Below are 12,480 nucleotides of genomic sequence, written 5' to 3'. Positions count from 1 at the left end.
TCCAGCCATTGAGTGATGACAATCTGCTATGCATCTCATCACCATGGTAAGCAGGGAGGGGACCAGAGCATATTACTGTGTCTGACATCGTGCTTGCAAGTTCACACACCTCTTTAATGTTATTTTTAGTGGTCTCCGACTGGCGAAGTCGAACATCATTAGCGCCGGCATGAATAACAATCTTACTGTATTTACGTTTAGCATTAGCCAGCACTTTTAAATTTGCCAAGATGTCAGGCGCTCTGGCTCCCGGTAAACATTTGACTATGGTGGCTGGTGTCTCTATATTCACGTTCCGTACAATAGAATCACCAATAACTAGAGCACTTTCATCAGGTTTCTCAGTGGGTGCATCACTGAGTGGGGAGAACCGGTTTAATGTTTTGATCGGAACAGAAGAGCGGTGTTTTGACTACGCTGCCTCACCGTCACCCAGTTGCCCTGCTGCTGGGGCTCTGTTTCCGGAACCGAACAATGTACAGGAATCCCTGAGCTAGACGCATCCAAAGCCGTATCTAGAGCCCTAAAATTCTTACTGTCCTCAATTAAAGTTTGGATGCGTGTCTCTAATTCTGAAATCTTCTCTGTCAGCCTAACTATTTCCCTGCATTTATCACATGTGAATCCCTCATCTGCGACAGAGATAGATAAACTGTACATGTGGCAAGAGGTGCAAGTAACAATAGCAGGAGAAGCCATTACTCACCGTGCTTGATGAAATATTCTTACTGCTGTTGTTTGATGAACTTGTGAAAAACTGGAGCGAGAGAGATGAGAGGAGAAAAAAAACAGCGATAGGTTCGAATGAAAACACTAATGACAAGCTAACGAGTGCTAACGCTTTGCAGGTGTACTGCACTCACGGATATAAATTAAAAGTGAACGATCGAAATTAATCTGATAAGATTGATCGATAATATCAGAAATATGGTGTGAATTAAGTTATATTTTATCACTTTAAAAAACAGAGAGTGATAGTAAGATAAAGATTCTAGAGAAAAAATAAAATAAAAACTGCTACACGGAGCTGTCTCTCATAACACACACCACACACTCACCCTCTTCTGTTTCATACAAACTCATCTGATGACATCTTCATTTTTGCAAGCTCTGTGTTTAGTGAGCTAATAAAATATATTATTTGTAAATTCTCAGTTAAATCCAATTATTTACTTACATGACAAGTAGCCATAAAGGCAGCATAATGTACATCTATACAGGTATTTATGTATGTATATATATATATATATATTAGGGCTGGCCGATTATAGCCTAAAATCAAAACGTCGATTAATTGAACATTTTACCTCGATTACGATTAATGAACAATTATTTTGTTTCTGTTTTGCTTTTTTGCCCTCATAGTTCACTGACACGGGTTGTACTGTAAATATGATTGACTATTAAAGGTGAGATATTTTTTTCCTATTCAAAGAGCGATCTGACATCATAGCTCACTATCAGCAGTTATTTTATCTACGTTTGTAAAATTTCTTACAGATTATTGCTCGGTGTAAAAGATAAATAAAGATCAGATAAATATATAAGATAAATTAGCAAAGTACCAGTACGAGTGATTGCGTGTGAATTAGTCATACTGACTCTATATATTATTGTGAAGCTGGGGTTGTAAATAGCCTAGTTCCTTCAAAAGTAGAAAAATATACTATAAGTTCTAAGCTAGTGATAAATCACAGGACAGCGCTAAGAACTAGTTTCCGCGTTTCTCTGTGCGCGCAATCTTCACGGCTACGGTTTATATGAGTGTTCGTGCCACAATGCAGCTGTGCGAACTAGGGCTGTCAAAATGGCTGAAAAATTAAATTCGAATTTGCAAATAAATATTATCTTCCACTTAATATTAATATTATATTAAAAATTATATTCGAATTTTAAATGCATTATTTTAGTTAGGGTGAAGAAAAGCTTTTGGCTTCTCTTCTGAGGCCACAAGAGTGTGCATTGGGCAAAATATTACTAATGCACGTTTATTCAAAGGATAAGAAAATATGACTGAAAAAAAAGCATAATATTTAAAATAAATTTTATAAACCAATTATAATTAAGTAGCTTAAAGAAATATAAACAAAACAGCACCATGTGTGCATGCATAGTTTAATTCAAAGGGGTGAAAGCCAATAACATTTTTCATTTAAACATGAGATGCAGTAGGATGGGGAAACCCACCATAAAGTCTGTTTTGGAAAAAAACTGAACCCACCTTAATTTTACATGACGTGAGTGCAAGAGTAATAGAAGAAGTCCCTCTCTAGAATATGTGTGAAATATGCATTTTGTGTGAATGGCTTGGTTTCAGTTTTGACGTAAACAAGATCTTCTCCACATTCTCTTTTTCCGCAATATTTTGATTGAACATCGCAGCAGCGCTGCATCTAGTTGCTTCAACTGTATAGGTTAACAAAAACATTCTAATGCAATGACACTTTTATATTGTCACTGCATCTCGTGCGCCACTGATAAAGGCCAAAGTATAATTTGACCACCCGCATCCGCACACCGTTTGCATTATGTAATTTTCGTCATCAAGAGGGCTCGCGGACAGCCACGCATCAGTCCACGCGGTCTAAAAAAGTGCCTGCACACGGACGGGGTGAGCGGCTGTCAACAGCGCATGCACGAGGTGAATGATGACAGAACAGAAGTGGTACTGCTCGTCGAGTTCGTCTGCCTTCTGAAAGCTGTGCGGATGAAGCTGTGTGAGACGGAACAGAACGCGGAATGCGAAGTATACCAGAGGCGGGCCTTAAAGCTGCCTCCTTAACGGACACCTACAATTCTAATGCATCATTTTTGCAGTGGACGGGGCAGAGTCATGTGGCTACACACGCGGTAACATGCTTTTTAGGGGGAAGTATTAACAGGATTAAAAAACCTAAATAACCGACATGGGAAAATTACGTCGGTTAGAGGTTCTGATTTTCGGTTTCGATTACTTTTCGATTAATCGTCCAGCCCCAAATATAAATACACACACACACACACACACTGTATTTGTATATATGTATGCATACATGCATACATACAGTATAGACACACATAATGTAGAGATAGATAAATTATAATTATTAGTTAATGTGTTATCTTATTAATGCATTATTTTGATAATTATTTATAATATAACATAATTCCTATTGAACTAATACATGATTTATATCAAACTACCTTACTATTCTTTCTTTTAATTTAAGATAATTTACATTTTTTCTATTAAAATCAAGCATAAACCAAAACAAAACAAATAAAACTTAATTTTTACATTATTATTTTAAGTAGTAGTAGTCGTAGTAGTACTATTATGATAAACAACCAAGCAAAAAATATATATATATAAATATATATATATACACGTATACTGTATATTTTAACAAGAAGAACAGAAAGATGCCAGGAGTGAGCATCGAACAGAGCTCACTTTTCTCCCGTAGTTTAATCTTCAGAAATGCTGGGGCTCCGTCTGCAGGAGAGTCCAGATCTGCTGGACTGCTGCTCCGCCGGATCACAATCTGAGAATATCCACAAAACTTCAATACATTAAGCAGGTGAAGAATCATTTACTAAATCTATGGCAGTGCAATGTTACTGACCGTGGGAGCGTCGCTCTCTCTCTTCCCTGCAGAGCTGCTCTCAGACACAGACTCCTCTCTCTTCTGACCTGCAGTTCATACCAGCAGCCCACATATCAGAAATCATGCTGCCTGCCTGTGATCGTCAAGCAAATTCCTACAGCAGACTAATTCTTAGTCTAAGCTACATTGGCTAACATGACAACTGTGCAAACAATCCAATGCATATATTTTGTTTGATGGCATCTTTTTGCTAAGAGCTATTAATAAACATCACTAATATCAATACAGTTTAATCTGTCCCTTCCTGTTGAGATTTATGTAAATAAGCATACAGTCTATCTGCATTTCAAAGCAAAGCACAGCACCTTTTCACACAATTTGAGAAACAACAGCTGTCCACAAAAATAAAAGCTCTTTACTTGTTGCAAAAATAAAGATTTAAAGTACAACCCACAAAAAAGCAGCAAATACAACATGCCATTTCTCTCTCTCACTCTTTCTGTTTTTTTGTTTTTTTTTTGAAAAGCAATCTCGGTCATTTTAGACTGTAAAAACCAGTCACCTGGCATCCTGCTGGCACTGTTTTTTGTTTTTCTGAAACTAATGAAGAAGTGACGAGATTCCCGTGATTCTACATCATTTAACACACATACTACATCCTATGTCTAAAGTACTATTCAGCAAAACAGGTTTATTTCTACAGCCCTCCAGTCATGAGTGTGATGTGTGTGGGTACCTGGGAAGGTGTCGGTTATCTGCTGTGTGATGTCAGAGGTGCTGCTGCTGCGGGGTAGAGGACTGTCTCCATCCCCCATCTCACATTCAGACAGCTGACACTCCTCCACGTCTAGAGGACAAACACACACACACACACACACACACACACACACACACACAGTCACCGATGCTTCACCTGACTCACAAGAAAAACGTTCTATTCATAGGACCCTTTCATATTGACAGGGCAAGCATGCATGCTGAAAATCTGATCATAAACTGTGCTTTAATAATTAAGTGGAAGTTTGCCACAAGCAGTTCTGAGGGCACTAATGGAAAACACCTTCTGATTTTGCATGATGATATAGAATCGAGCAAAATAAGTAATATAGTGCGCTTAAACAGTTTTTGCGGCTTTCCCTCTGGTTCGTGAGGGTTTCAATCTCGGACTGTCTACAAATTTTTGATGCTCCTGCAAAGTTACAAGTAGATGCTCCACATGCATCTAGACATACTCTTTGATTCAGTTCTTGGAGCGTGAATTAAATGAGTGAGTGTTTCCATTAGTGCTGTCTGCACTTCCTCTGGTGGTCTGCATTGAAAGGAAATAGAAGTATCCTTGTAAAAACAAAGCATTTATACAATGGATTTTCTGCTTTTTCCTGGCTATGCTAAATCTTAATTTAAAGCAGATGACGGAAAGACAGAAAACAGGAAAAGAAAGTTCCGTGCCAGAGACAGGAAGTTACCTGAGAGTCTGTGAGAGATACCAGGTAAGAAATAGCTGACAGTGTGGAGCAGCATGGGCACACTCTTAGTGGCCGGCAAAGCCTCACAAAGATGCACACAGTTGCTGATAGATTGACTTCGCTTAGCTGCCCACAGAAGCAGAGGAGAGAGAGCACAGGGGACAGAGAGAGAGAGAGAGATGGGGAAAAGGATCAGTTGTATTCTATAGCTGTGGCAATAGCAAGACAATTTATTAAAGGTGAAGCGTGTCATTTCTGTGCCAGAAAACCAAACCAATATTTAGGCTTCAGAATTTGTAAAGTTGTGTTCATTTGTAAAGATTATTCTGATGAAGAAACCTTTTGTTGGTCCAGAACTTATTTTCTGCAACCAATGGAAAATCCTATTGGTTTTTGTGAAGATGCTAGCTTATGGGTCAGCCAACACTGCTCAGAGTGATGGTTTGTTTGAAAGCACCTATTATTAGCTTACTTTGAAATATCTCTGCATTTTGAACTGGAATAGGAGACAGTATTTCATTTTATAATTATAAAAAATGACACAGTTCAGCTGTAAATGAACACGCCTGCAGTTTAACATAGAGGTAGTCATTGAGGGGTTTTGAGTTTTGTTTTGTCTATTGTTTTGATGCCAATATTACTTTAAGCAAAACGATGATGGAGAATACGATTACGCCTACAGTCGCGTTTCTCAGACTCACAAACATAAAAAAAGGTCCAAAACAAATGCATACAAGAACCAAACGAGAGTAAAAATGTCTAGGGTGCTGACAACATTAATTGAGAATGACAGTCTGACAAAGGGATAAAAAACAAAAACAAAAAACAGAATGAATCTTTTACACAAGTGAGCTGTAAGTCTGGTTTCTTCCAGAAACGCTACACACCTTTCCTCTCTTCAAGCTCCACTGATATATCAGTCGTGTCTCGGTAGGATTCAGGGTCAATGGGCTGTTGAAATGACTAAGCCAAAGTATGAGCAATAGTAAGTGTGAACGCCAATAAAAACACACAGACTAAAGTGCAGAATCACTTTCACGACTCCATGAATGCATCACATCAAAGCACAACCTGAATGAATGCTGCAAGTGTTTGTTCTGTAAAGAGCATTTTCACCAACAACCGATCGCTATTTTTACCAGAAATAAGCTGAAGTCAAACAGAGGACACACTTTGAGGATTTCTTCCCGCGCTCTTGTTCGGCTCATGGCGTCCTTTGATACTCAATCCCCAAGAAGGAAATATGAAGCACATTATTTCAAGTTTGCTCTGCCAGCTCTGATAAGACAAAATATTAGCATTGTGTTTTTTTGGCCACTCCATGTCACGTCTGGAGAAGAGCCGTGAAAGCGGAGCGCTCTATTATTCCCTCCACGGCGTGCTTTAATTACCGCCTTTTCTTTCTAGATTACATCGCTTTCGCCGAGTTACCTATTTATGCATATTAATGAGCATTAATTACGCTCTTAATGAAACTATCAAAAACAGGCAGGCAGTTTGATGAGGCGGCTCTCCTAACGAGGAGGGAGGACACTGGGCTGTTTGAAGATCAATGTAGGAGAAATCCAATTAGGCAAAAGAAAAGCCACGTCGTTTCATGTGCGCACACACACCATCGAGGATGTTTCTGGGGGCGGTGTGTGCGAGAGGCGTCCTTCAGACTCAAACGCATCTGCTCCAAACTCAACAAGCTCTCCACCACAACGAGACACAATCATCTCCAAACCAGGAAAGATTCAAAGGGAAATGTTTCTGTGCATGTGCGTGTAAGACCAAAGCAACAGAAGAATTTCGGATGGGATTGTGGAATGCAGTCATAAAAATTGAATTTACAGCATAATGCAAAACGTCTCGGAATTTGCCAAATCTTGCTTGAATAAATCAAAAGTTGTGACATTGTGACAAAAACTTGTGACATTTTGTCCTCCATGTTTTAATTTGAACATTAAAGTTCTGTCGTGTGGCACTTCACAAGACCAAAATAAAATTATTCAATTGTTGACGTTTTATGAATTTAATTGATTAGACATGGCTTTTGATTATTAAAATTGAATTTAACCATTAAAACAGAATACAGAAAGACTGAAATGTGAAAAAAAAAAAAAAGGATTTGGAGGAAAAACTAAAAAACTAAAATGGAGTTTTAGTTAACTAAAGTTTAGAATTAAGTGAATAAAACGAAGCAAGCTGTAAGCAAGTCCCCCTGCAGACATCTGCGATAGACTGTGTTCAGGAGTGCTGCAGACGAACTCTAACCTGAAGCTTTCTGCCTGACGTTGTTGCGAGCTTTCTCCACAGCAGGAGCTCCAGTGGTGGTGGCACTGCGAAACCTCATGGGCTCCTGAGCGCCCACCTGGTCTCCAGAGCTCCTCCAGCTCAAGGAGAACGGCCGCGCTGCATCTGTGGACTTCTGGGAGTCCTGCGACACTCCTGAAACACACACACACACACACCTCATTACTACTGTGACTGTCTCTGATATAAACCCAGGGGTGCTACTTTAAGTCAAAATGGCATTCACAATCCATTTTCTTCTTTATAATGTGACATATTTCTGAGTAGAAGAAGACATTTGATTTAGCAGGATGAAAATGAACGTGATTACCCAAAAGAAAGTGACAGTGTATTGTTTATGGTAGATAAACTTGGGATCAATTAATAAAAGCAGCAATTTCACCAGCATTTTCGATGGTTGAACATATTACTCACTCTCATTCAAAAGCTTGTGGTCAGTAAGATTTGGTAATGACTTTGAGAGAAGTCTCTTATGCTCTTCATATTTGTGTGTATTTTCTTTAGAGTTAACTGCAGTTCAGTCGCAAGATCAACTGAAGCACAGTTTCTATCAAGCTAGGATGCTTATTTTTTCTGCTCATTTTTTTAATAAGGACATGAAAATGTGACAGCCTTTATACAGACACTTAAGAATGTACAGTATTACCTATTAAATGCATACTTTTCATTTAATATTTGTGAATAAAACAATGTATTTGCTTATTTTTAAGCATGTAACACCCACCCCTGCCCCGCTGCTTCTTCTCCTTCTGCTCTGAGAGTTTGTCGAGCGGTAGGTTGTGGAGGTCCAGGCTGTAGACGTGACGGGCCAGTACTGCAGTGAGAGAGTCCATGATGCTGGCCCACTCGAACACCAGCTCCTCCCAGTGGCTGAGAGAGGACAGCACAGCCAGCAGATCGTCCCACAGCTCACGAGAGATGAACACGGTCAGGTTGGCCCGCACCCACGCCACGAAGATCGTCTGCAAATGACAGCAGCACACACAGCAAGTCACACAGCCATATCAACTACATCATCATATACAGCAGCAATAACAATCTTACAAGCATTATAAAGTATTACAGCAGGTTTACTGCCATCAGAGTTTGATCCAAGACCTTACACAAAGAGAGAAATTAAAGAATATTTGTGCATCTAAAGTCATTCTTCAAATCAATTTTGCCAGTTATTCTGTTACAGCAAAATACATGATTTTTATTATATAGAAACATTTGCGACGGTTTAGCAGTTGGTGGTCTTAAATACAGTACAGTACATAACCAATGTCTTTGTGACTGCCCTTCGATGATCCAATTCAACCATACTAAACAAAAATTACATGTTGCTGAATAGTGTTGAACTTTCTTCTCCTGCATCATATTCTCCATGTAATTAGTTTGAGCTGCGCTTTCCAATGTACAGTCGTGAATTTACATTTCCTTCAGCCTGAGGGTTATTCATTTCACTTATGTTCTGAAAAGGGCTTTTTACATTTGCAAAACAATTGTTTTATAAATGCATCACTGCTGAATAAATGTAATCATTTCAACTGGGGAAAGACATTAATAAAACAAAATCTAAACAAAACATCATATAGCATTACATTTACCTCAGGCAAGTCATTCAGTGTTCACAGCTTGTTCGTTCATAGAAGAAGAGCATTTTGCTAAATAAATGCATAATATTGTATATACATTACATTTTACTTAACCTGTTATCAATGTCTTAATGTATGACAAGAGTAAATGCCAAAATGAAAGGAAAACATAACCTTTACAATTAGATTTATAAGTGACATAAATGCTGTCTTATGCCATTTTCCATGTTTCCATACAATGCCTAAAAAATGAACAGCAATTGAATCAAATAGATCTTGTAGCTGAACTGTTGATGAATCGAAACTAATAGGATTCTGTTGTTAACTGTAACCTAATATTATATTTATGGGCAGTAATTGGGCTCTCTACTAAGTTTACAGCATAGCTGAGAGAATTGTTAATCATAACTGGATTCATTTAGAGACTGTGACTTTAAATCCGAGGTGTGCAATAATCATCTTTTTTTTTTGCCATATACAGACTTTATATAAGATGTATTTCTGCGATGTGAGCCAAGAGGCATTGGACTATAAGGAGCGGATGATGAGGTTTTACAAAATGAAAAACAGGAAGCTGAAATGTTCAGCTTCTGGTTGTGGCTTTAATGCATCTAATTATTAGAAAACCTAAATCCGTTGCTTGTGAATAGTGTTTGCTTCAGCGTGTTGAAGGCACGGTACAATGTGTGCACATGATCAGATTGTTTTGAGCCTGTGTGAGGCCTTGGGTTGTTCATGTTGTACTCACTTTGAAGAGGATGCTGGCCAGGCTGTGGGCGAACGTGTCTTTCCTTTGGTTCTCCTGTGGCCTCTTCATCACTGCTTCTGTGATTCTCAGCAACACCTGCAGCAACTGCTCCCTAGAATAATATGATGCACACAATCAGCTGAATGTTTGCGAACAGCTGGTAAAGCAGAGAGCTCTACTGAGGTTCAATGACTGACCAGGTGGGGCGGTCCATGTTCTGCTCCATGATAATGTGACGGTAGACGCTGAGCACAGCTCTGCACACCTCCAGCTGGTTCTCCAGCAGCTTGGGCACATCCTGACACGGCTCCAACAGGAACACGTTGGCAGAGTTTGTCAGGAACACCTGAGAACACACAGAACAGCTCATTGTCAACGATGCAGCAGGTATAAGTTTGGAATAACTACGATCTTTGAACACTTCTGTTGTGTTGAATCCAGGTACTAGTTCTGTATTAGGGACCCATTCATTTCCTTACAAGTAAGTAAACTGCTAGAGCCACACATAAATTATATAAACCTATATTATAGCCACCGTAGCTTGTTAAAGACTAAAAACAATTGAGACATTTAATAATTCCCATCTTTTTTTTTCCTTCATTTTGCTGGGTTCTGTTTGACCCACATATTTTTGTTCAAGCAGCACAACACATTTGTACTTTTTATTTTTTTTTTTAAGCCTAAGATCCCTGACCTCAGCTTTTATGAACAACAAGATCTACCTATTGAAGAATTGATAGAAAAACACATCCCAGATTGAGGCCTTTTATTTATTATTTTAATTAGTGATGCACCGATCATAACCGATACAGAATCAAATTTTCTTTTCATTTTTGAATAGCAAATTGGCTGATTCTGAAAGTGATTTTTAAAGAACAATTTATTACTGGCTATTTGCTTTATTAAAAAAAAAAAAACTAACTGGCCTTAAACAAAAATATCTGTAACGATCTGAAATTAGAGGCAACCACTGCATTTTAATCACAATCCAAACAAAGATGCTTGCACGCATGTTGCACGAGCAGTTGATTTTGATTTAAATTAGATTGTATAATTTCAGGATTTAAAACAAAAACAGAATTTAGGTTTTATTTTAATTTTAAATTTTTTTGCTACATAAAACCATAGACTGTATAAAATAAATCACATCTGCACGAAACAGAAACAGCAGGTCTAAATGAGGCGCGAACTCTCTCTCTAACAGCAGGTGGCGCTTATGAACCAGCCACGATATATCGCTTACTTGGTTACCGCCGTGAACAAAGCAGTGCTGCGCTTTAGAAAGAGGTAAGAGGAGAAGAAAATGCCATTGCCATCAAAACTTTTCTCAAGACAGTCCTCTTCAGTGCTACGTTAACAACCCTATACGCCCAATTTAAAAAATATTTTAATTTTCTTCCCATATTTCGAACATTGTGAACACAGTGGGCTATTATTCTTTGCCTGCTTACAGTCTTTTCTCCTCTTTGCACTTGTCTTCATCATCTCTGACCTGTTAACGTCCTGACCTCTAAATAGACAAGACATGTTGTTTTCTTTCTTTCTTTACTGCTTTCATTCTTTCATTTTTTTTTTTAAAAAGCATCTATTTGAAATAACAATAATAAAAAAAATGTATCACTGCTAATGTCTAATAAGTTATACTTTTATTATTTATCAGTTGCTTGATTTATTATTTAAATACTACATTTAATGGAATGTTAAGAATATGACCAAACATGACACACAATTAATAAGGATAGAAAATATTTGCTTCCATAAAGGTAAAAATACACCTGTAAATCAATGTAAAGGGGCAAATATTATGTTTTAACAGAAAAAGTGTGACTGCGGTCTAAGATGAAGAGCGGGGAGACGCAGAAGAATGTTAAATGCCCTCGGGGGTACGCTGCTGTAAAATGTTTGAGAACCACTAGGTTAGGGGGTAGAAAATATCGTTTGGTCAGTATAAAAGTAATAGAAGTCCATGGAAAGTCCCAACAATTGACAGAAACACATGTGTGTGAGCACCTGGAGGGTGGGCTGGACGCCAGCCTTCACGTTCTGGTTCTGTTCTTCTGTCAGACAGCCTCTGCTGATGGCACTGCTGAAGGAGTAAGTGCGCCCCCAGCTGGACGATCGTTTGTGTCCATGAGTCTCCAAGACCTGACGGGTTGGAACAGAGCAGGTGAGTGGAAATAACTTGAATGAATGAATGAATGAATCAGCACCAACAGAATTTTGTGCCTGAGTGTACCTGCACGTGTGCAGTGTCCGTCTCAGAGATGAGGTGCTCTTCCTCTCCATCTTCCTCCTGGCTTGTTGTCTCAGGCTCAGCCATGAAATTAGGTTTTTCCTGCAGAATCCACTTCCTATATACTTTGATCACCTTGCGAGTGGCTGAAGCTTCACAGGCCGGCAGAAGGAAAGCCTAAGTAATGACAAAAAACAAATATGACACACTTACACAGTCTTCTATAACATCAAATCATCAATTGATTAACTGCTCAATTCAGATGTATGTATTATAATTGTGTGTGTATACATACTGGTGTAAAAATCTACAGGTAAAATCTACATATTGAAAACACAATAGATGTTAAACAATGTTCTTTGTTTTCCCTTCCTGTCATTGGGCAGCCTATATAAAAATTAAATGCCAGATACAGTTTGTCTAACCAAAATACCAATAATAACCATAATGAGTGGTAGAACATTGCGTTAGCAGCACAAAAGTTTTTGGGTTCAATTCCCAGGGAACACACATATTGATAAAAAAAAAAAAATGTATAGCCTGAATGCACTTTCAGTTGCTTTGGATAAAAGCG

The 12,480-nt window shown here is 38.5% G+C and overlaps 1 protein-coding gene across 4 annotated transcripts in view; it reads right to left on the bottom strand.

Annotated features, from left to right (window-relative positions):
- ralgapa2 (Ral GTPase activating protein catalytic subunit alpha 2) overlaps positions 1 to 12,480 on the bottom strand; it is a 164,716-nt gene that overhangs the window by 81,594 nt on the left and 70,642 nt on the right. For 3 of the 4 annotated variants that reach the window (XM_059520864.1, XM_059520865.1, XM_059520867.1), the window contains exons 11-20: positions 11,910 to 12,083; positions 11,684 to 11,818; positions 9,871 to 10,019; positions 9,674 to 9,785; positions 8,073 to 8,310; positions 7,310 to 7,483; positions 5,054 to 5,179; positions 4,324 to 4,434; positions 3,606 to 3,673; positions 3,434 to 3,524 (exon numbers count right to left, since the gene is read on the bottom strand). In XM_059520864.1, coding sequence (XP_059376847.1) covers positions 3,434 to 3,524; positions 3,606 to 3,673; positions 4,324 to 4,434; positions 5,054 to 5,179; positions 7,310 to 7,483; positions 8,073 to 8,310; positions 9,674 to 9,785; positions 9,871 to 10,019; positions 11,684 to 11,818; positions 11,910 to 12,083 — 1,378 coding nt within the window. The remainder of the gene's footprint in view (positions 1 to 3,433; positions 3,525 to 3,605; positions 3,674 to 4,323; positions 4,435 to 5,053; positions 5,180 to 7,309; positions 7,484 to 8,072; positions 8,311 to 9,673; positions 9,786 to 9,870; positions 10,020 to 11,683; positions 11,819 to 11,909; positions 12,084 to 12,480) is intronic. The other variant, XM_059520866.1, reaches the window with a different exon arrangement.

Source organism: Carassius carassius, chromosome 32 (assembly GCF_963082965.1).
Source record: "Carassius carassius chromosome 32, fCarCar2.1, whole genome shotgun sequence".
In the NCBI taxonomy this organism is placed as follows: domain Eukaryota; kingdom Metazoa; phylum Chordata; class Actinopteri; order Cypriniformes; family Cyprinidae; genus Carassius; species Carassius carassius.
Note: the sequence above shows the minus strand (reverse complement) of the source record. Positions and strands in the feature narration are given on the sequence as shown.